Consider the following 24,423-nt stretch of genomic DNA (forward strand, 5'->3'; position numbering starts at 1 on the left):
CAACAAAAAGGAAGATACACTAAGAAAAAAATTAATGGAACAATCTAATTAAACATCCATTTCCTGAAAGTACATTAACCCAGTACTAATAATTCAATAGTTAAAAAAAAAAAAAGCTTGTTGAGAATGCCCCAAATTGTCCAATTTTGAACTGGTATTAAATAAACTACAAATTCAATTAAATAAATTGTTCAAAAAAATTGTTTCAAATTTTATTTTAAATAACATTCCAAATATGGTTAATTTTCTACAGATTCCATTACATTGCTTATTATTGCTTTCCAAATGAGTACATATAATTTTATGGGATATTTGGTTGCATTTCCCAGCTGGTCTGGGCTTTGACTATGGACTCATAAACACACAACATATTTTTAGATCTGTCACGACATTAGATGATTTGCTCTCAGCATATGTTCTATATGTGTTTCAAAGAATTCCTATGGAAATCTTTTTCTGCGAGACTGTAAATATAAACATTTGTTGCTGATGTCCTCTCATGTGTGAGATTTGTCATTTTATTGTACTGTATGTGCCTGTATGACTGTTTATTTGCTTGATCTTGAATTAATGTAAATGTTTGTGGGATTGTCGATGGGATTTATTTAGATATTGTCTTAAATGTGCCATGAATTACAATTGATAAGAAAGTGTGTCCTCATTTTTAATTGAAACTATTCCATCACAGGGTTTGTGGAACATAATTTCTCAGCATCGGCTCATTTACAATTTATGATAGCACACTAGCCTCAAGGCTAAATTGACCATGACTGAGGTAAAAATATTTCATTGATTCTATTCTATTTTTTGAAATAATTAGGCAGTGCCTCAATGATCACGTTAACGATGCGATGTTAGAATTTCCCTTAAAGCTATTTACCCTGTATTCGCAATCACTTCCACTTGGTCGAATGAGGAATAAATGTAAAATAAAACAAGTTTATATGTTTATGTTATCTTTTTATTAATTTTTTTAGGTTTTATGGCAAACCTGATTTAGAAACAAATCACTGAAATCCCTTTACAGGGTTTTTAGGGACTTTATTTAGCTCAGGAAATTTTCTCAAATCAATTATTTTATTCAAAAATATTCTCTGTGCTGTACATTGATGTGTATTGTGTGCCCCACCACTGGGTTTGCCTTCGGACCCCATGACTAAATAACAAATAAAATAATAATTATTATTTCTTTTTTTTTTCTTTTTTTTTATTGAGAATTACAATGTACACGAACAATACAGAATACAAGGATGTACAGTTTACCAAACAAAAGACAAGGACATTAGGAAAAACAAAAACAAAACAAAAAACAAATAAAACCTCATAAACACAACAAAAAGAAAAGCTTGAGGTTATTTTCTGAACATGAATTACAGTATTTAGTATTTACATAGTATTCTGGTCCAAATAGCTTTCGGGTCCAGGTACATTAACAAAAGCTTTTTCAACACCGCAAAATTTGGTCATTGATTGATTGATTGATTTGCAAATTTTACATAGTGTATATGAAACTTTGCCAAAATTAAAAGAAGGTTGATAACGTGAACTTTATCTAAATCAAGTTTGTCAAAATTACGTAGCCAAATTCGAAGCCTTTTTTTTTTTTATCGAAGTTTCAATACTAATCAATAAATGAATGAATAAATAAATAAATGCATGAATACATCGATAAATAAATAAAAACAATACTGTACCTTGCACGCGTCATGGCGCTGTTTACTAACGTTCCCATGTTTGCACATGCGCAGTTCGTTCGAGATTTGCCCCCACACTCCTCTTTCATGGCAGTATTATGAAACTTGTGTCCCCAGCGTGTCGACTGTACCCGCTTACATAATCTAAATTATCGGTCACTCCGGGACAACAGACCACTTTCGGCTTCTCGTGTCCACTAAGAGGAGACGTGAGCAGAGACTGACCAGCTGTGACGAGATGTTCCCAGCTAGCAGATACTCGAGTAAAGGTACGTGTTTGGCTAGCAGCAAGTTTACCTAATTCGTTGCTAATTCGCCAAGACCTGAGCGCAAACCTCGTTTTAGATTCTTAAATTGCTCTCTTACGTGTTATAACATTTATTTTACGTTGTGTCCTTGTATGCGAAGTTCACAGAAATGCTGCTGCCCGTGTTAGCATGAACGTCAATTTTAGCAGCAAGCTAAAATGTAGGCTAAAGTTCATTGGGAATATAGGTCACTTTTACTCATTTTTTGCTACACGTATAGTGTTTTTTAAATTGAAATGTGCTTATCATGTTATCCATAAAATAGTTCGTTTCTTGGTTGAAGTTTGTGAATATTATTTTTTTTAGTTTGTGAGTTTTTTTTCTCCAATTTAAAATTAGCCTCAGCGGGCTAATGTAAAGTTTTGCAGTGTGGTCGTCATGTAATCCTATTCATTTGCAACATATATTCTTCTTATATCGGCATCTTTGCACTCAATGTCTGTAAATGTGTCAGTTAGTTGTACTAACACTTTCACAATCACAGTTTTTTTTTTTGAAATCTTTCAAACCAGTCCTTATATTGCCAGTTAATTGAATGCCTAACCAACATAGAGCTCAGTTAATATTTAACCTTTTAATCAGAAGTTAATGTAGGTTATCTGTTTTTGTGGGTTTTGTCGACAGGTTAAGTTACATGTGGTTGAGTTGCAAACCGTGCATGTTGCAATTGTCCTTTTCCAAATTTGATCAGAATCGTAATCCTTGAATCACAATGTGATACTCTCTATACTTGCTTCATTAGGTGGCCTCTACATAAAAATAAAACATTCTTTCAAAGTTACCATTTTGCGGATCACAGGCAGATTCTCCGCAGTATCTTTTCATGGCTTGTTGTCAACAATCGTGGAAGGGGTAGGTGCCACCCTCTGCACGCCTGATCTCGTATTTCATTACACTATCATACCTCATCATTAGTTGTTGTTGTCCTTGGATGCTCGCGTCATGTTTTTTTTTATATATATATACATTGCTCTCGGAAGACTTATGAGACTTAAAATAGCCCCTGATCATAAAATTGCTCCCCCTGATCCAATTGGCAAGCAGTTGGATGGCTCTTGACTGTTCGTCTCCTCCTGCAGCCCACAGATGTATCCGGGCTTTGAAGACGGTGCAAGTCGACCACACGTCACCTCAGCTGTACACGACGTTACACAGACGGCGCTGCTCCTCGGCGTCCCCCACGCCTCGCATCACAACACACTACACCGTACACCCCCGGGACAAAGATCCAAGATGGGAAGGTCAGTTATTGTCATTTTCACAAGTCCATTTTCAGTTAAAAGTGCATCTTTTTAACTCATTCACTGCCATTGACGGCTATAGACGTCAAAAATTCATTTTTAACTATTTCTATTAGTTTAACATTTTTTTCTACTTTTGTTAACAAGAGTATTTTTTATTGTACATTTAGAATAGATATAAAATTTGTGATTAATTGGGAGTTACCTAGTGAAGTCATGCGATTAATTACGATGAAAAATTTTAATCGCCTGACGCCTCAAATTTTTAATTATCTTTAAGTCGCGTCAGGCGAATCAATTTTTTTTATTGTAATTAATCGCAAGGCTTCAATAGTTAACTTACGATTAATCACACATTTCATATCTGTTCTAAATGTACAATAAAAAAAAAATCTAGGTTTTCAAACTCTTGTTAACAAAAGTGGAAAAAAATGTTAAACTAATAGAAATACTGTAGTTCAAATGAATTTTTGACGTCTATAGCCGTCAATGGCAGTGAATGAGTTAAACAGCCTCTTTTAACTATCAGACTTTATTTTTTTTATATTGTATAATTTCATTAATTAATCAATACACGGCTTGAAAGTTTTGTGAGAGACTATTTTATTCCAACGTCGCATCTATTAATTCGGGAGTGTTTTTTTTTTTTTTTTTTTTAAGTAGTTTCCAGGCATTCACTAACAATGGCAAATTCTCTGGTTTATCTCACTTCCACACTCTATATCATTGGATTATTTAACACAAGCCTGTGGCCAAGTAGATGTAATGAGCTGTCAGTCATTCAGGCTAAGCGCAGTGAGGTTAGAAGAGCCGTCAGTGACGCACGGGTCGTCCTCAGGCGTGGAAATGGAGAGGTTCGCGGATGAGGCTGACGTGGTGATCGTCGGCGGGGGTCCCGCCGGTCTGTCAGCCGCCATTCGCCTCAAGCAGCTGGCTAATGAGCAGGAGAAGGAGCTGCGCGTGTGCCTAGTGGAGAAGGCATCACAGATGGGGGCGCACACGCTGTCGGGGGCCTGCCTGGAGCCCAGCGCTCTCCACGAACTCTTCCCCGACTGGAAGGAACGAGGGGTGAGCTTATCACGCCCACTTCATTTTTTTCATACAACTTGTGTTAAAGTCTTTTCCCAACATCTCTGCTGTCATTGGAATTCACATATCAGTTCATTTAAAACCCCAATTCCTGGCTTGAACCCATACTTTAAAAGACTAACCCTACTTCATACCGTAGCCAGGCGGGTTGAAAAAAAAAAGTAAATAATAGTAAATGTATTATGATATATATTTTTTATAATTCTGTTTTTATTTAATATTTCTAACCATGTTGTAAAATATGAATTCTGTTTAAGTCTGCTGCTGGTGTATGGAAGACCAAAACTGCCAAAATTAAAAATGAATGAATGAATGAATAAAAATGGAAAATTAAAAACGTATATAAAATATAATTTAAAAAATTTATATATATATTTTTTATATAAATGAAAAAAACATTTAAAAAAAGGAGAAAAAAATATATATATATCCATAAATAAAAGTAAAATCAAATACTAAAATAAAAAACAAAATTCAAAAAATAAATATATAAATAGAATTCTTCTCTGCTCTTACATTTATTTATTTCCTGCTGCATGCTTTCATGCTATACCTGTATATCCATATTGTTGTTGTTTTTATTTCCATTTATATAATTTTTTTTGTATTTTTATTTTTGAATTATATATTTTGTATTCTTTTTTTTTTTATTTTCACTTTAATTTCATTATTTATTTATTTGTAATTTTGGCAGTTTTGGTCCTCCAAAATGGTGAATCCGTCAAAAGAATAAACTCCAAACCGTGTTCCATTGAATGTTTAAACACTTTTCTATCGACCTCAAGCTGTGCCTGTTCTTGCATATGATCATCGTCTTAAGATAAATGTCAGTGTGTCTCCTCTCTTTCTCTTGCCTCAGGCTCCTCTCGACACACCAGTGACTGAGGATGTCTTCAACATTTTGACAGAAAAGCACAGGATCCCCGTTCCCATGTTGCCAGGTACACTTCATGAGAAAATCTCATGTTGGTGCTTTTTTTTTTTTTAAAGTCAAAGTAATTGTGTTTGTGTGACAGGTCTTCCCATGAGGAACCATGGCAACTACATAGTACGCCTGGGCAACTTTGTCCGCTGGCTGGGAGAACAGGCCGAGGAGCTCGGAGTGGAGTTGTATCCCGGTTATGCCGCCTCCGAGGTCACAATGACACCGATCTGAACATTGAAGCTTTTGATCATTACTTACTCACTTTGTCCATACAAATGTGGCAAAAAACAAATGTTTTGAAACCTTCAGCCTGACTTTGATGTTTTTTTTCCCTATTGTAATTTGAAACCATAAACCTTCTTTGAAACCTTAACCAAGACTTGAAATCTCGACTTAAAACGTGAACCCAGACTTGAAATCTCGACTTAAAACGTGAACCCAGACTTGAAGCCCTAACCTAAATGTGAAATCATACTTTGAGACCCTAACTCGAACCTCAAACCCCAACTTGAAATGCCAACCCTCTCTCACATCCCAACTTTGAAACTATAACCCTAACTTTGATCTCTTTGAAACCCTGTCCATTTTGTTAAAGTCTAAACCAGTATTGAAAGCCTAATTTGAAATGCTAAACCTGGTTTAAAAACCTAATCTTGCTTAAATGCCTGCTTTGAAGCCATAATCCGGAAACCCTATCCATTGTGTGAAGCTAAAAAAAAAAAAACTCAGGCTTGACGCCATAATTTCAAACCCTAACCATAGGTTGATATGCTAACCCAGAATTTCAAATCTTGCTTTGAAACTTTATTCGTGTTTTAACTTCAAAATCCTCGTCCACTCTCCAATCCACTCTAAAACCCATACCCGGGCTTGAAACCCGTATTACAAACCCCTAACCCTATATTACTAACCTAGGCTTAAAACTGCACTTTAAAACTGTAGCTCCATTTTGAAGCCCTAACTTTCTAACCTTAATCCAGGCTTGAATCTCTCATCCAGTTTTGAAGCCCTTATTTGAACCCCTGCCCAGGTTTATGAACATAACCTTTACTCACAACCCTAACCCTATTTTCATTTGGAATAGATATTTAAAACTCTTTTATTTTTCTTAAACGACAACTTTGTACTCTTGTACGGTGAAGGTTTTGTTCCACGAAGACGGAAGCGTCAAAGGAGTCGCCACCAACGACGTCGGCATCGCCAAAGACGGCTCACCAAAGGTACCATCGAAGCGCGTGAGCGTCCAATTCTATTGGCCCGTGTATGGAATTGTGATCAATTAGCATGCGTGTCCAGGACATCTTTGAGCGGGGGATGGAGCTCCACGCTAAGGTGACGTTGTTCGGAGAGGGATGTCACGGCCATCTCGCCAAGCAGCTCTACAAGCGCCTCAACCTGCGGGAAAACTGCCAGCCGCAGACGTACGCCATCGGACTCAAGGAGGTAAACCCACACCGATGCGGCTCAGAAGTCACGCAGTTTCATTCTCAACTCAACTTTGTTTATAGAGGGCTTTAAAAGTAAAAAAAAATCACATATAAATCATTAGGGGTGTTAAAAAAAATCGATTCGGCAATATATCGCGATATCACAGCACACAATTCTCGTATCGATTCATAGGCAGCCGAATCGATTTTTAAAGATCAATTTTTGGTGCAAATACTCAACAAAATGTCTTACTGAGGGCTAGGTTTCACACTTAAAGCATGGAAGAATGTTATATTAATGGAACATTAAGCCTTAATATTTGATTTCAGTGCTGTTCAAACATGAAACAGATTCCAACCGGTTTGTTAAATAAGCCTGAAGTACATTTTCATACAAATCTTACAGTGTACATGTACAAGTTTACTGATTAGTATTTTCTAAATTTTTGTTAAAAAAAAAATCTCAATAATTGACTTATAGATTCGTATCAAGATGAATCTGTATCGAATTGTGATACAGATTGAATCGCAAGGTACGAGGCAATTCACACCCCTATAAATCATATATAAAAACAAAGACAGTTAAAACAATAACTTAATAACATAAAAACAACGGCAAGGAATAAAAATGCGTTTTAAGACGCATACATGCAGTATAAGAGCTGACATTCGCAAATAGAAATATTAGGGGTGTCAAAAGTGCGTTAATTTAAAGTTCCTTTAACGCCACTCATTTTTTAAGCGCGCGATTAATAAAAATTTAGCAGTCATAACGTTTTATAATAATAATAATGCATATATTTTAGAAAACACAAAACTTGGAGTTAGTCACAGTCCAATGGGAAGTTTGTGACTATCGATGCACAGAATACAAATATCTGTGAGTGATGCAATACGACACTCGTTGGGTGTTACGCAATAGCAACTCGCTGCAGTGCAACTCCATAAGGCTGACGAAAAGGCATGAATGCCGTACTGTATGATTTATTGCATGAATTGCCGAAACTTGACGATGGCTATTTTCTGCGCGCGTGTTTGTTTTAGGTGTGGACCATCGACGAGAAGAAGTGGCGTCCCGGCCGAGTGGAGCATTCGGTGGGCTGGCCTCTTAACAGGAACACGTACGGCGGTTCCTTCCTGTATCACCTCAACGAAGGAGAGCCTTTGGTGGCTCTGGGCTTCGTGGTGAGTTGGATTTTGCGTTTTGTTTCCTCACCTCTTCTGAGACAAGGCACATATTTGATGAGAAAAATCTTGCAGCACTACCATCACACAAATTGGCACAAAGCATATACAGCAGTTAACTCTTTGACTGCCAAAAACGTTAAATAACGTTTAGTAAAATCCTATGGAGGAGTGCCAAAGACGTTAAAAGACGTTTGTTTCAAAACAGAGGTGAAACTAACCATTTTCTATTGTTTATTACTGAAAAACGGAATAAGGTAGAAACAAACTTTTTTTCTGATGAAAGATGAGAGTCCAATCTTTCATTTGGTAGTATGTGTGTGTTTCCATAGTCCAAACACATCATTTTCTATGGACCTTGAAAGATCAGTCAAAATGCTTAAAATCGGCTGGCACTGGGGACAACCCGTTTCTGAAAACGTCTGGCAGTCAAAGAGATATAAAAAGTCCACACACCCCTGTTCAAATGCTAAATGAAAGCCAGGTGAAATCATTTCAGAAATGATTCCCACCATTAATTAATGTGACATGTAAAACTTGTTTTGCACAGGTGGGTCTGGACTACTCCAACCCTTACCTGAGCCCCTTCCGGGAGTTCCAGCGGTGGAAGCATCACCCTTACGTCGCACGCACGCTGGAGGGAGGCAACAGGATCGCGTACGGAGCCCGCGCTCTGAACGAGGGCGGCTTCCAGGTAAGTTTTGAGCTATGGGGGTAAAAAAAAAAAAAAAAAAACTCATTTGGCAGAATTCCCTATTAGGAGCTTGTTAAATAACAAAGGCTGGAATTTGCCCAAAATGTCCCCTTCTCATGCTGCTATTAAATGGAAAGTCAACTCCCAATTATTATTATTTTTTGGACAATGATGTGTTCTATGCAGCCCCATTAGTCTAAATATTGGGGTGGGAATGTTTGTCTCTCGATTCGATTCCGATTTTTGTGTCTGCGATCCGATTCAGAACCGATTTTCGATTCTGAACTATTTTAAATTCAAAATGATTTGCTTGACAATGATTTCTGCTTCAATTTATAGATGTGTTAAAGAATCATCATGATCTACTCCAGTCGGACTCGCTAATGCTAACTAGCACGCTACTCGTGGCACTTTTATCACTCAAAAGAACAGCTATTCACATGAAACGCTTCAGGAATGTTCAGAGAGAGAAGCATGTTAACATTACTCAACGCCATATGCTCTTCCTACGCTGCAAAAAAGCAGCTTTTATTGGCATAATTTGTTTGTGACTTTTTCCTTCTTCTCTCTAATGTGGCTACAACTTGTGTATCAGAATGTGCGGAACCACACTGCCCCTAAGTGGCCAAATCGTGTACAACATGAACCGCACTCCCAATAAAAGCACACACAAACAAGGGCAAGACAGTATAAAATAATTTAAATAAAATCAATTCTGAATCGTACTCAATGAAAATCACCCATTTGGGGGGGGGGGCACAGCCCTACTAAATATGGTATTCTGGTTATTATTGTTAGTGGAGTTAAGCAGCGAAATCCAGCAGTTTTTATCCATCTCAGGAGGCGGCCATTCTGCCACTTGCTGTCAACTGAAGATGACATCACACTTGCTCAGGTCTCAGGTAACAACCAATCACAGCGCAGCGTCAGAAAACAGGTCAGCTGTGATTGGTTGTTGACCGAGCCCTGAGCAACTGTGATGTCATCTTCAGTTGACAGCAATTGGCAAAATGGCTGCCCACTGGATTTTGCTTTATAGCTCATATTCCACAAATGTAATATTAATCAGAATTTCATATTTAAACTAGTGAGGTCACATATAACATTTTATTGTCAAGAAATGTTTAAGGGTGACTTCCACTTTAAGTATTGTGTTATTTTGTGAAACTAAAGCTAAAATGGCCGCTTCACCCCCCCAACAAACTTTTGTCCCTCTTCTCATCCCGGCTCAGTCAGTCCCTGAACTGACGTTCCCGGGCGGCCTCCTGATTGGCTGCAGCCCTGGCTTCATGAACGTGCCAAAAATCAAAGGTACACATACGGCCATGAAGAGCGGCATGCTGGCCGCGGAGGCCATTTTCCCGCGAGTGGTGGCAGCCGCCGAGGGTGGCGAGTCGGAGACGGCAGGTATGAAAGACGGGTACAATTGAGGTTCACAGACCAGTGAAGAATGTATATTAGATGGCCGTTGAATATTGTGTTAACATGCTACGTTAGAGGTACAAGTGTTGTAAATTGGGTCCATTAGGTCTGCACGTTCCCGAATACGCCGAGGCCCTGAAGGCGTCGTGGGTGTGGAAGGAGCTCCGCGCCGTGAGGAACATCCGTCCGTCCTTCCACAACTACTTCGGTCTGTACGGCGGCATGGTCTACACGGGGATCTTCTACTGGATGCTGAGGGGCAAAGAGCCGTGGACGCTCAAACACTGCGGTGAGTCAACATTTGCGGGAACGCCGTACCGGGCTCGTCTCATCTGGTTTTGCCGTGCGTCAGGCCGCGACGCCGACCAGCTGAAACCGGCCAAGGACTGCACGCCCATCGAGTACCCCAAGCCCGACGGGAAGCTCAGCTTTGACCTGCTGTCCTCTGTGGCGCTCAGCGGCACCAACCACGAAGGAGACCAGCCCGCACACCTCACCCTCATGGACGACAGCGTGCCCGTCGACAGGAACCTCGCCATCTACGACGGGCCCGAGCAGCGCTTCTGCCCGGCGGGTAATTCATTATATTCGTGTATTTTGGGGTGACTCGTTCTGTAGCAGGCCTGGAACATAATTCCAAGGGAAAAAAATGGGAACACCGTATAGTATTACGTTAGATTAAATGTAGGCTGGGTTTTAAAAAAAAAAAAAGAAAAAATTGACATTGAATCGTTTTTCCTTTTCATGAATTTTATCTCATTTTACCATAAATTCTTAAGAAAATTAAATTTTAAAGGCAAATTTTTTTTTGTATCTTACTGTTCTTGAAATTTACTGTTGACATGAATTTAAAAGTAATAAAGTAACTCTAACCACAGCCTTTACGCAATTATCGAATTAGAATTATGAAAATAACGTCATGTCATCCTTGCTGATGTCATTGTTTACAAAATTTACTTTGATTCAAATGTAATATTTGTCGAGTTTTCTCATGTCCTTGACATTTAAGAATTGATGTTCCATAATTAATCAGTTTGACTCGAATCAAAAAACGAATCTAAATTGAATCGAACTGAACTCTTGTGAATCAAAATCAAATCGATTGAGCAAATTCGAATTGATACCCAGCCCTAATTAACTCATTCGCTCCCCAAACTATATAAAAACATTCTATTTTAAATATTGCCATGGTCCAAAAAACGTATTTCTACCTTTTTGTTGTATTTTGATGCTAGAGCATACAAAAAGCTTTAATGCATCCTCTGACCTGAAAATGAAGCAGATGGCTGCAGAGTATAAGAGATCAACCAGGGCCATGTTGCAACAGCTCTTTTCCCCAGTGTTTTGTGAATAATGATGAAACTTAGCTGCAAAACAGAAATATACTTTTTTTTTTCCCTGGTGAAAGAAGAGACTAATCTTTCTTCTGGTAGGTTCCATGTTTTTATAGCAATAGAACACAATATTCTGTGGGCCTTGCACAATCAGTCAAAATCCAGTAAAACAACCGGGGGTGAAGGGGGTTGCTTCAGTGAAAATGGCTGGGAGTGAATGAGTAAAATGTCATAACAGCATTAAATGTCTTAATCTCGAACCTGGTCTTTCCTCAGGCGTGTACGAGTACGTTCCCGTGGAGTCGGGCGACGGCATGCGGCTGCAGATTAACGCTCAGAACTGCGTACACTGCAAGACGTGCGATATCAAGGACCCCAGCCAGAACATCAACTGGGTGGTCCCGGAGGGCGGGGGCGGACCTGCCTACAACGGAATGTAACTAAACGGCCACCATTTGAGGAACATACGGTAAACTTGAACCAAGACTGAATATTCAGGGCCTCGCCAGTAAAAAAATAAAATAAAAATGTGCCTACTGTTGCTCTTATACAGTCAAAAATTTAGATATGTGTGTTCGCATTTTTAACTGATAGTGTATATGTAGTAAGGATGAACACAAATCATGTTTAAAGAGCCTGGATTTTATTAATTTATGACACTACCGCAACAACAAAAATGAGTCTGAATGTGTCATTTGCGTAAAGTGGCCTTCAAGTAAATTAAATATGGACTTCAAGTGTTTTTGATAAGTTAACATTTATTCCAGGTACATTTTGTTGTACTGTACATAATGTCACATCAGTGAATAAACTACTTGACGGTTCTGCACTGGCTGTGGGCCTTGTGATGCGTTCCGAGGACGATGCTACAAAAACGGCGGCGGCAGTCAGTGTACAAAAACCACGTCAGGATGAGGTTTGTTACATGAAGGAGGCAGGTTCGAGTGGTGCGGTGCGTTCAGGCAAACATTTTGGCATAGATTTTCTTCTCTCTCTCCTTTTCCTGCTGGACTTGGAGCTGCACACGTTTCATCTCGTTGCTGATGGCTGTCGGGGAAAGCAAGCGAAAGTTTTAGTACACGGAGGGTGGCAGTCACGCTCTACAGTCAACCACTTTTGATATTGTGGGGCGCTAAATGTGAATCGGCTACAGTAGAGGTGTGCATAAATACGGTACATTGCAGGTGCACACCTGATTGGTGCGTTCAATGTGGTGTGTTAATGTCGCAGTTTGTCAACAAGGACAGGAACGCTCACCTTTGTCCTCTGGAGCGATTCCCTGAGCTGTCTTCAGATCAGACTGCAAGTAAAATTGACAACTTAGTATAGCACGTAGCATTAGCATCCAGCTACCTGTCATGCTTATAGAATGTTACCATGGCTTGGCTGTACTCCTTGAGGCCCTGCCATGCCTGAGCCCTACGGAAAAGAGCCTTGGTGTTGCCTTTGTCCAGCTCCAGAGCCTGCAAATACATAATGCCACGCGTGTGAGCACAATCGTGGTGTAATAGCGCCATCTAGTGGAAGAGTCTGTCAACACCGGACCTCGTTGCAGCTGTCCAGAGCCTCCTGCCACATCTGCAGCTTGAGTTTGCAGGCTGCCGTGTTGAGGTAGCAGCTGAGCACGGCAGGCTGCAGCTTCTTTTGCACCGGAGACTCCTCGCCTTCGTCCTCCAAGACGTCGCCGCACATTTCCAAATACCTGCGGAAAGAAGCATAGAATAGATGTCATATTGTCTTTATATAACGATAATAACAAGTCAGACTTGAAACCTGAGGGCTTTGCTGTATTTGGTGACAGCAGCATTCCAGTCTTGACTCTTAAAAAGGTTGTTTCCAATCTTCTTAATGTCCTCGGCCACTGACACAACTTTGTCCGCCTGGGGGGAAGAAACTTGAAAGTAATCCATTTTCGAGGGAAACTAAATTAGCAAAGTGCAATATGTTGTTTTATGGGATTAATATGTGCTATCTAAATGAGAACTATTTGTCCACTTCATAGAAATATGATGTCAAAGAAAGGACAAAGTTAACAGTAGGCTTAAATAAAATGAGCAATCTATTGGCTAAAATTTCATGTTAAATAAAGAAAATACATTTGGATAATTAATGTTTTAAAGTAGCAATTACATTCAATTTGAATTAATAAAAATGATATGCTAAAATTAAAACAATGTGTTAGTGCTATTTGCACATGTTTATGTAAAAAAAAATAAAAGTGGAAAAAACTACAACTACAAAATTTAAATACACTAAAAACTTGCATCATTTCAAAAATGATCAATCAAGGTCATACTTATATATTTGATTTATGTTTAAGTGATCAAATGTTCATTTGAAATATATTTCACACATTAAAAACAAAACTAATTAATATATTTTGTTTATTATTTAATGCACGGATGCGCATTTAAAAAATATTTTTAGGAAATATAATTCAATTATGTTTTATTTGTAGTGTTCAAATGCTCATTTAAAATGTGATTTTTTTTTTTTAAAACAAAGAATCAATATGCGATGATGTAAATCATTCAAGATTTTTGTGTGCAGAAATGCTCATTTAAAATGTGATTTTTACACATTTAAAAAGCAATAAAATTAGATCTACACCGCACAAATTTTTTAATGAGCAATCTTTTTGACACCATTTAAAAACAAACATTCCTGTTTTTGTCAAATGTGTTAATGGCAGCAGGTGTCCCCCCCCCCTCTCTATATATATAGTTTTTTTGTTTTTACACTTACATCTTTGAAGTCAACATCCGAGTCCTCGGGAAAGTCGTGGTGGGCGTCCCCCATGGCGTCGCAGGGGGCGGCGCCCCAGCCGTCGCCATTCTTGTGCTCGCCACAGTCGGCAATCACGCAAGGCTTGAAAAGAGAAACGCCACAAGTTGCATTTCTGACGTTTTGAGACGGTTCCAATGTCGCGGCGCTGTCCGTCATTTACCTTGACGGGAGCGTCGTCGTTGGTGTCGATGCCCTCCAGCATCTTGACCACGCCCATCCCCTTGAGCACCTGTCCGAAGACCACGTGCTTGTCGTCCAGGTGCGGCGTGGGCACCGTGGTGATGAAAAACTGCGAGCCGTTGGTGTTGGGCCCTGCGTTGGCCATACTCAGTAGGCCCACTTGGTCGTGCTGACGACAACGTGCACGGAATGCCACATTGTAGTTATGTAATTATTATTATAACACACAAGCAATTGTGTTTTAAATATTTGGTGACGCCATGTTCTTTTTCTTTACCTTGTAGTGAAAGTTTTCATCCTCAAACTTCTCCCCATAGATGCTCTCGCCACCGGTGCCGTTCTGGTTGGAGAAGTCGCCTCCCTGGATCATGAACTTCTTAATAACTGTCAACAAAAGTCAACATGTAGTCCAAATATAGAAACACAAGACATCAATCAGGATGAATACGCCACATACTTCTGTGAAAGGGGCATCCTTTGAAGTGTAGAGGTTTCCCCGTGGATTTCCCGAGGCCTTTCTCTCCTGTGCACAGGGCTCGGAAATTCTCTGCCGTCTTGGGAGTGATGTCAGCGAACAGCTCAAAAACAATTCGGCCGACTAAGGAAATACAAAAATGTCAAATCTGCCACTGCAGTCCAAGAGTTGCTTTCAAATATAGCCCCATTTAGACTTGGCACCTTGTGGAAGCTAGTTAGCTAACAGTTTTATTAACGGAATGGTTTGCATTGGTGGAACACTGCCCTATTATTCGTCTAGACTTTTTTTTTTTTTTTTAATATAATGCAACTCTCGAATTGAGCCTGACTCACTTGAACCTCAATAACTTATCAGTTAAAAAAAATCACTTACTGCATAGATAATTATAGAATAAATTATAATTACTGTAACTTTTATAATAGTCGCAAAATAGCACAAATAATTGTGTGTATATTGCTAGCTCAATTAGCACAAATAACCAAATCACTTGCTAAATTATTCAAACGCACATGGCGTGTGCACGGAATGCTCGAAACTCAGTATCTACTTCTATAAAAGGTACAGGCAAACACTAATAAGCCAAATCAATATAACATAAATACTAGTTTATATATTTGCCACATTAACACTTATGTTCATCAAGTTTATTGGTTCAGCACGAGCGATCCTAAGCTAACAAAGCTAGCAGCAACTGCGACATTTACTGCAATTTTAAATCAAACTTCTTACCTCTAGCGCCGTCGATGTCTACGTCGAAGAAAACGCGAGGGTTTTCAGGATTGGTCGGCTTGGTGGTGGGCATCGGGTGAGACATTTTGCAACACTTTATTGAACCGTTAGCCTGCGCTAAGTTAGCTACACTGCAGCCGGTCGGTGTGTCTGGAAGGGTGTAAGTTCTGGAAATAGTCCGGAAGTGACGACAGATCCGGTAGGGACCGTCAAAATAAGAGCTATACTTTTTTTTTTTTTTTTTTTTTTTTTTTTTTTTAAATCTTAACTTCAATTTTGAAGGCATCAAACACAAATTTGATTTGGTTTAAATGTGTAACTGTAACGAGGATTTCATACACAGGGAATAACTTTCACAGCAATAATAGACATAATTTTCAAGACATGCTCGATGTAAATTAACAAGTAACACAACTGTCCATCTGTCAATATATTTTGGTGTTAAAACAAAAATAGCATAAGTAGGAGTGAATAGTAAAAATTCAGTGTCTGCTGGTCAATGGCGATTTTGCTGTCAGACTTGGTTTTGGGGTTTCTGCATGGCGGGCATCTTCTTTCGTGCTGCTCTGGCATCAGGAAATAGATTTTACTACTGTATTTATGTTATATTTAACATAAAGTCACATTTTACTTGGGATATATACTGTATATACACTGCTGTCACATTCCATCTTTTTCATTTCAATCTTTTTAAACCCTTGAGCATTCACAGGGGACAAATAATAAATATTCATGACGATAAGCATTCTTGACTTGCCATCAGCTCCACTTGACGGCGAAGAAGCTTATGATTTATCGCTCCCAACCTTTTTCAAAACAGCATCTACAGGAAAAGGGCTACATCTGGCTGAAGGAGGAAACATGGCTATCTACTCGAGGGTTCTTATCTGATGCTGTGCGTGTGTGTGCATGCAAAAGTGTAAGTGTTGCATTATGGATGAGTTGAGCTAGCAACACAGACACTCAACACTGTCGCCGCTTGGTGTGCGTCATGTGATTCTGCACAGCCGTGGCAAAAAAAAAAACCATCAAGTCTTTTGTTTGTCGTCTGACGATTGTTGCAGGAACTTGTGGCTCGCTCGATCCTCCACTTCCATTCGTACGATGCTTTTCTGAAAGAAAATATTTTTAAAATATATTTTGTGTGACATGTAAAGTAGCAACCAATTTTGTAATCCTTGACTCCAAAGTACATCATTTATAAAAGATCCTAGCTTAATGCTAACACGCAATGTAAAACGTCATAGTTGTGTTAGCGAAATTAGCATTGATGTTGCGATACTGTAACTCTTTTAGCAATGGCACACCAAGACAAAAGATCAAATTTGTTAACTTGGCAACATCAGTTAGTGTATTATTGTAGCTGGTATTTAATGAATCGTATGAATCATATTTCAACTTTGTGAAGCTTTACCCTAATTTGCATGCCACTGTGCAGTGTGCTGTCGTTCAACATGGCGCTGCACTGCCAGCCCCAGCCCACCTCGCCCACGTAGGCCTGCTTGGGAAGAGGCGGGGGTGCATGTGGGGCCGCCCTCCACAGGTAAGACAGGTCGCTCGTGGCCTCAGGGGACAAAGGGCCAACACCCACGTACGGAGACCGGTTGAACCTCGGACGGTAGTCGCCAATACCGTCTGGACCTTAACGGACATAGGAGGAAAAAGAGCCTGAAAGTCTGACATGTATTGATAGTTCTAAGTACAGTAATAATGGAACGAACATTTGAAATAGCCTCCTCCCTAATAACTAATAAAATATATATTGACAATTAAAGACCTTACCTTACTGATGTAATTGCTAATAAAGCCCTCATCTCTATTAAATGACTTACTGCTAATACATTAATAACATTTATTCATGGCAAAATCAGCATTTTTGTGCCAAAAATTTGGATTCATGAAGTCACTATTAAATGTAATATATTTGTCAAGGTATCTTCTCTAATAAAATTGATTTACCGCTAATAATCCCGAAAAATTTGGATTTGACAAAATTTTATATATATATGTATATATATACATATATATATATATATATATATATATATATATAAATTTAATGATTAAAAATACATTTAACAATGAAAGTATCAACTCTAACGCCTTGCGTCCCCCCCCCTAAAAAAGTGACAAAATATGTTTAATTTGGATTTTTTTTTAAAGAAAACCTCTCAAATAAAGATCCCATCAGTAGAATAATATTGTTAAATAAAAAATAAAATATACATACAAAGCCTCATCTCAATCATCCAACTTACCTCTAATAAATAATAAAAATATATTTGACAAATAAAGGCATTTTCTTCAATAGTCATATTCTAAACATTTTTAATATTTATATTTATTTGTAAATCTTTTTTTGCCTCTTTCGTTTGAAGATCAAAAACACATTTTGAAATGTTCCTGAACTAAATAGTGTTAATGATAACCCTGTTACATAACCTACTCGGGTAACAAAGAGAGATTGGCATAAAATCAATGACAGCTCTGCATTACCTGTAAAAATAATCCTTTGTCCTTCGGCAGCTCCTTTGCTGTTTTGCATGATGTTCTCTTCCTTCTGAAGTTCATCTCAGGTGCATGACAGGGCCCCGCTGGGAGGTGACGTGAACGGGGGCCTCCTCTGTGTCCATGGGTCATGGTCGGTTGTCATGGGAACCGAACTGCTGGTGGCCTACTTTACTTTGTGACGACGGAGGGGAGGGGGACTTGACAAACTCATGTAAACGTAACAAAGTAGCATTAAAAGAAAATAACGTGAACATAAATCAATTTATCATCAAAGTGCATTTTTATAATTAACAACAAGGAAAAGACGTGTGGCTAGTGACCACAGAACTCGAAAATAATACAGTAAATAAAATAATCTAATTGCTTCCGAATCTTACCGCTAGATAGAGCTAAAGCATCGTTCTTTCCCCCCCGATTCGAAGCGCACCCCTCTTCTTGTTATATGGACTCGCCCATTTGTATAAAGCTTTGCTGTAAGACTACGACTGCTAAAAAGGAAGTGACAGGAGACTTCTTTCAGCGTAAAATAACAGAGTCTGTAATAATATGTAATAAATGTAATAACTGGTCGATATAATTAATATACTGTATATACACATTTATTTGTAATATCAATTTTATTTAGTAATTACATTTTAAAAATACATTATTTCACAATACTTTATGAGTCGACGTGTTCGTCACACGCTTAATTAACACAGCCGCTACTAGTCAGGGTTCCATAAGTGTGAAGTTAGCAGAAAGACGACGACTGACACGGGAAGTGTGAGGACGCTTCCTTCGGATTAAAATAAACGACTCCAAAACGTCACACATTCCCGAATTAAAGTTTCCTCACACATGATTAAAATAACGATTTACGTGAATTTAAAAACTGGTGCAGTGAGTTTGAATCTTAAAAACGCAAACATGCACTTGAATTTAAGTTTATTTTGAAAAGACGTACAGGAAAAAATCACAGTGTAGTCTTCTTTCTTGCCGCGGTCGGCACCATTCAGTCACCATGGTGGCACATAACAGATCAGCACAGTGGGAGCGGCGGTGGAGCTAACGCGCGCCGCACTTTTCCGATAGTCCGAAAGCCGAGCACCATGTTTCGTCCGTGAATGACTCGGCCTCTTGGAAAAAAAGAAGAAAAAAAAGAAAGAAAATGGGCACCGTGTTGTTCTTAGCGGGTTAGGCTTTGTAGCCCTACTCCCCCCACCTTTTTGTCTTTTTTGGTCGCAACTAGCAGAATGGCGGTGGTGGACAGTACATAAAAGGGGAGGCAAACTCAGTCAAGAGCAAGTTCGGCGATCCCCGGTTGTCGCTCGGTCCAACTCTGGGTAGAAGCCAGGAGTCCAACCCGGGGGAGAGTGTTCGAACGGGGGTCTAAGCAGGGTCCGTGGGCCTGGGGGTCCGGGGCACTCCCAAAGCCTCCAGCCCCGCTCGTCTCTTCGGGCAGACGGCCAAGCTCTCGGATCCCGGAGGAGTCGGAGGCCTTTCTTATCTTTCTGTTCCCCCTGTCTTCTTTTTTGGGAGCTAATTAACATTTTGAACAGGATTAAAACACTGTCCACTTCCAAGACTATGAAAATGGCGTCGTATGTGGATAACAGCTTTCGGGAGGCGGTGATGATGAACCCGGCGGACAGGACGCAACAGGTTTGACCTTTTTTTTTTATCTTTTTATACAATCAGCACTTAAACGCCCCCAAAAAGGTTTTATTGTGTGCTTTTGTGTCTGGTCGCGTATGGCTCTATCTCGCTTAAGCCGCCTATCGGGAGATAATCAGCAGCTACTTAGCATAGCAAGACGTGCAACATGCTGCCAACAACAACAAAAAGTTGTCATAGTAGCATCCTAGATGCTAATCTTGTGCTAACAAGATCGTTAAATGGATAACATTGGCCTCTTTTGGGTGGATATTATCTTTTAAGTGCCGGTTTCCTATCCCCTGGCTTTGATGCTGCTGCAACTTTGCTTCATAAGATTTAAAGGATATTATGGAACAGCAACAAGGTGCAGATGTGGTCTGGCTCACAGCTTTGAGGCTCTGGGTTCGAATCTTGCCTTTGGCACAACTGTTTGGAGTTTTGCATCAACTCCATTTTCCTCCCCCATCCCAAATAAAGTTTATTGAGGACTAAATTCTCCATAGGTGTGAATGAGTGGGAATGAACCTGTCCCAAGTGGACACCACTTCTCGCCTCACCTGGTGTCAGCTCACCTGCACCCTAATGAGGACAAGTTTAATAGAAAATGATACTTTGTCAAACTATTTTCCCTTTGGTTGAACGGGTTGTCTAATGGCACGGTTGACGCATGTCATTTAATAAAACGTATTTGGGAAAACAAAAACAAATGCAACAAATTCAACAAACAACCCGTTGCCTCTATTTCACAGAAGAAGAAAAAAATTCTGTTGGCCCCTAAAAAGATGGAATGACATAATTGGCATGGCTAATTTGTCATTGTGTCTGTGAAGATGGAAGGAGCTTTGCGAACACGATGTTCCACCCCAAAAACATGAAGTTGGAAAATCTCAAGTGTAAGGAAAAAGTACGCTTGCCATTTGCAAGGAATAAAAAAATCAATTCCATTTTAACAGTCAGTTGATTTATTTTTGTAGTACTTGGCAGTTGTCGATACTGAGGAAAACATATTTGCCAAAAACAAAAATGTGTGGAAAAAAAATGACAAACGAATATTCGACAACTATACAGCGCGAGTATAAGATATTCTAACAATATAAAAAATGTGAACTAATGCGTTTGGCAAAAATATTCCTAAATTGGAAAACAATATACAAATAGTAAATGCAAAATATACATATAGCCAAAGAAGAAAAAAAATACGATAGAACAACATGATATGAAAAATACATACATTTGAAAAGAAAACCAAAAATACTAGCCCAAAAAATTTTGAAAACGAAATGAAAACACATGAAAAATATTCTCTGAAATAAATGTATTCAACAAACATCTTTAAAATAAAATAAAAAAACAGACATTATAAAATAAAAACATGAAAAATATGCTATTTTACATAAGTATAAAAAAATACTACACAAAAGTTACAAATATTAGATAAGTATAAAAAATAAATACTACACAAAAATGACAAATTAGATGAAAAAATAATTTTAGATAAGCAGTACACACATTTTTTGGACAAACATTCAAATAAAGTAGAAAAATGTCAACAAAAATATGTTTTATAAAAGTAATACAAATACGGTATATGAAACAAATGCAAATATTAAAGCTAATGAATAAACACATCTTAGGCAGAACAAAAAGCTTTGACGACATCTTTTTAATAAAATAAAAACAATCCACATCAAGTACTAGCTACAAAACTCATTAGTAGAAAAATAGGAGCAAAAATACTTCTAAAAATGCCATTTTTATATTAATAAATAAACATTAGAAACCATACCCTTTTTAGATGGTCAGTAATTAATTAAAATAACGTTTTAGACAAAGAAATAGACACAATATTAGATGAAATGTGTATTTTTAATACAATGTGGAAAGGAGAAACAGCCACACTATGCAGGTGCATGCTTTTTCATTAGACAGACTATCCGAGCGCACGTGCCTGCCTTCTTCCTTTTCGCTCGAGCGCCGCTTGCGCTGCAAATGGATGTTGCTCTTGCACACAATAGACGATCAATAGGCCACCGCTTGAAACAGCGGGACGCAGCCGCTGCCGGCAAAGCATTCGCAAACAACAGCGTCTGCTTGTAGGCCGAAACCGAGCTTTGCCGCGCTGCGTTGCGTCCGCTGTAATTGCTCAGCGGGCCCTTGTGGCTGCTTGCTTTGGACAGCTGGAGTCTTGAGTATTTTCATTTTGGTCACTTCATTAGGACTGGACAAACATTTTTAACGACACATTTTTGGGTTATTTCACATCAGACAAATCTTTACACGTTATAGTAGGCATGAAATTTAATAGCACACTTCAAGTGAGCAATATGATCGTGATATCGCTAAAAGAAATCCACCAGGGATTTATTTACTCTTGGTGTAATCCAATACATTAGATCGAAATCACCAAAGCGAGAATGCGCAAAGTTTTAAAAATGGGCACATATTAGGAAAAATATATATATTTGATCTATAGTCAACAGTTACACAAAAAATAAAATATTTGAAATTAACTCTTTGACTGCCAAAAACGTTAAATAACGTTTAGTAAAATCCTAGGGAGGAGTGCCAAAGACGTTAAGACGTTTGTTTCAAAACAGAGGTGAAACTAACCATTTTCTATTGTTGATTACTGAAAAACGGAATAAGGTAGAAACAAACTTTTTTTTTTCTGATGAAAGATGAGTGTCCAATCTTTCATTTGGTACTATATGTGTTTCCATAGTCCAAACACATAATTTTCTATGGACCTTGAAAGATCAGTCAAAATGCTTAAATCGGCTGGCACCCACGGCATCCCTTTTCTGAAAACGTCTGGCAGTCAAAGAGTTAATAAAAAAATAAATAAAAATAATCCAAAATGAGTAGAGAAACATACATTACAAACATATTAAACAAAAATACACACATTGGAAAAAAGACAAATAATTACTGGAACAACAACAAATACTCGAAAATACTATAAAAAAATTTGAGTTTAAAAATAGTAGAAACATTGATATTTGATAAATATATACATATTAGAAAAATATTAGACTCAAAATACAAAAATATATTAAAAAAAATATTACATGGAAAATACACAAACATTAGAAAATAATACACATTTTTATGTTGTTTCTCAAATTCATGATGGTATAGGAAGGCACCCCAAAAATAAAATAAATACAAAATTATTACTAAACAAAAACGGTTGGGGAAAAAAAAAACAAATACCAGACAAAAAAATCTGATAGTCATTTGAAAAATAAAATATGAAAAAATATTGCTGAAAATGGGTGGGGGGAAACCTGAAAAAAAGTACTGAGAGGTGTTAAATACGGCTATGACAATAATTCAAATGTGAAATGATAATACGAACCCCCTGAATTTTCATTGCTGTTTGTGGGCAAACTTCAAATTTCATCTCTGTCCTGTAGCATTATTTCAAACAGCCACGTCTTAAAAGACCGCACTTGACTACCTTTTTGCTTTACAAATCAAACACTCCATGTAAAAAGCTTTTGTTCCCTGACTTAATTATCAAGTCAGATTGCCAATTCATTGTTAACTTTGGCAGTGCTAATTGAATTTCGCACCAAAAAAGGTGGCGTTCACAGATGGAAAGCGTTACTCCCACTTCTGCCTTTCCATTGTTAGTCGAACCCAAGTGCGGAACCTTGCCTCCCCCATGAATAGAAGCACCTTTCCTACTATTGAAGCCACCGCAGCAGCCACATTATCCTTCAGGTGTTGACGACATCCTTCTGGCAGGATTAGCGAACCGCCAGAGGGATCAACACTGGCCCCGGTTGACCTCAGTCTCGCACCGGTGCCGCTCGGCAGGTGAAAGATCTGAACGGCCTTTATGATTTCCAATTTGGATCTGCCATTGAAGTTAGTCCAAAGGAGAATGGAATGCCGACCGTTTTAGTCCAAGCCATGACAAAATGAGGACATCGAAGCCTGTTTTGTGTGACAAGGCTAAAGGGTTCGACTGGCAGTGAGTGAATGGCAGATTTGACAGGAAGTAGCCCCTTTCACAAGCCAAGTGTTCCGCAACCTTTTTGTAGTTTCGTGTTATGTGTGGACGGGCCGGCTGACTGCCAAATTCACAGGGTTGTGCCAGAGGTTTGATCGTAGCTGTGTGAAAGTCAATTGCTCAAACCCGGGACTGGGATGTGAAGCTGAACACATCACACTCACTTATCCTGGCTTGTTTTTTTTAATTTTTTTTTATTTTTGAGCCTATATATTTTTTAGTAAAAGGGAAAAGTATTGGCATCAGGATTATAAAAAAAGTACAAACTTCCAACCCCTAGCTTTGTTGAAAGGCCCTCAATATTGTTTATCAGCCAAAAAAAAGGCTGATGCTGGTATTCGTCAAAATGCTTAATATCGGTGCAGATAATCGTCTATCCCAAGTTACGTCTCCAGTTTCACAAAAGATGTGAAAGGGTAAATTCGTTTTTTTTTTTTTTAAAGCAATGCTAAGGTTACAGACGGTCTGTCCTGCGATTACCTTGACCTGGCACCGCTCACGTCTGTTTGCCTTCAGCCAGGTGGCCAGAGCTAAAGGCCACAAGTGGTGGCAGCATTCTTGCAATACTTGCATACTGGCAGCAACAAAGGGTACAAACAAAAAACATTAAAGGAAGTCTTAGACACGGGTTGTAAAATCAAACGGGGAAACGGAAAAAGTGTCAGGATGCATTTGGAACTCAAACAGGAAGAACTGCCGCTAAAACAGAACACCCTTTCCCCCTGATTATTTTTTTTTTGCATTTGGGTGTGGTTTGTTACTT

General features: G+C 38.7%; 4 protein-coding genes across 9 annotated transcripts in view; 2 read left to right on the forward strand and 2 right to left on the reverse strand.

Annotated features, from left to right (window-relative positions):
* The first annotated feature begins 1,729 nt into the window (after nucleotides 1–1,729).
* On the forward strand, nucleotides 1,730–12,148 carry etfdh (electron transfer flavoprotein dehydrogenase). Its single transcript, XM_077577760.1, has 13 exons — nucleotides 1,730–1,963; nucleotides 3,082–3,243; nucleotides 4,082–4,311; nucleotides 5,192–5,273; nucleotides 5,349–5,467; nucleotides 6,400–6,477; nucleotides 6,554–6,700; nucleotides 7,729–7,869; nucleotides 8,420–8,563; nucleotides 9,796–9,970; nucleotides 10,092–10,274; nucleotides 10,338–10,559; nucleotides 11,596–12,148. The coding sequence occupies exons 1-13, from the start codon at nucleotides 1,933–1,935 to the stop codon at nucleotides 11,757–11,759; spliced, it is 1,878 nt and encodes a 625-aa protein (XP_077433886.1). The 5' UTR covers nucleotides 1,730–1,932; the 3' UTR covers nucleotides 11,760–12,148.
* Nucleotides 11,941–15,683, reverse strand: ppid (peptidylprolyl isomerase D). Its single transcript, XM_077577761.1, has 10 exons — nucleotides 15,494–15,683; nucleotides 14,744–14,884; nucleotides 14,564–14,670; nucleotides 14,267–14,455; nucleotides 14,065–14,187; nucleotides 13,093–13,199; nucleotides 12,865–13,021; nucleotides 12,696–12,782; nucleotides 12,577–12,619; nucleotides 11,941–12,366 (listed from the first exon to the last, which is right to left on the reverse strand). The coding sequence occupies exons 1-10, from the start codon at nucleotides 15,576–15,578 to the stop codon at nucleotides 12,278–12,280; spliced, it is 1,128 nt and encodes a 375-aa protein (XP_077433887.1). The 5' UTR covers nucleotides 15,579–15,683; the 3' UTR covers nucleotides 11,941–12,277.
* A 225-nt stretch (nucleotides 15,684–15,908) lies between these two features.
* Nucleotides 15,909–18,440, reverse strand: spmip2 (sperm microtubule inner protein 2). Its single transcript, XM_077577762.1, has 3 exons — nucleotides 17,990–18,440; nucleotides 16,908–17,134; nucleotides 15,909–16,605 (listed from the first exon to the last, which is right to left on the reverse strand). Exons 1-3 carry the CDS (start codon nucleotides 18,036–18,038, stop codon nucleotides 16,522–16,524), a joined length of 360 nt encoding a protein of 119 aa, XP_077433888.1. The 5' UTR covers nucleotides 18,039–18,440; the 3' UTR covers nucleotides 15,909–16,521.
* A 556-nt stretch (nucleotides 18,441–18,996) lies between these two features.
* Nucleotides 18,997–24,423, forward strand: part of rapgef2b (Rap guanine nucleotide exchange factor 2b) — a 91,154-nt gene continuing 85,727 nt past the window's right edge. For 5 of the 6 annotated variants that reach the window (XR_013295533.1, XR_013295534.1, XR_013295536.1 and 2 more), the window contains exon 1: nucleotides 18,998–19,648. Coding sequence is in view for 1 of the 6 variants with exons in the window: in XM_077577754.1 (XP_077433880.1) it covers nucleotides 19,574–19,648 (75 nt within the window). In the remaining 5 variants the exon portion in view is untranslated. Of the gene's footprint in view, nucleotides 19,649–24,423 lie in introns of all 6 variants that reach the window. The other variant, XR_013295535.1, reaches the window with a different exon arrangement.

The sequence above is a fragment of the Vanacampus margaritifer genome, chromosome 10 (genome assembly GCF_051991255.1).
Source record: "Vanacampus margaritifer isolate UIUO_Vmar chromosome 10, RoL_Vmar_1.0, whole genome shotgun sequence".
Classification (NCBI taxonomy): Eukaryota; Metazoa; Chordata; class Actinopteri; order Syngnathiformes; family Syngnathidae; genus Vanacampus; species Vanacampus margaritifer.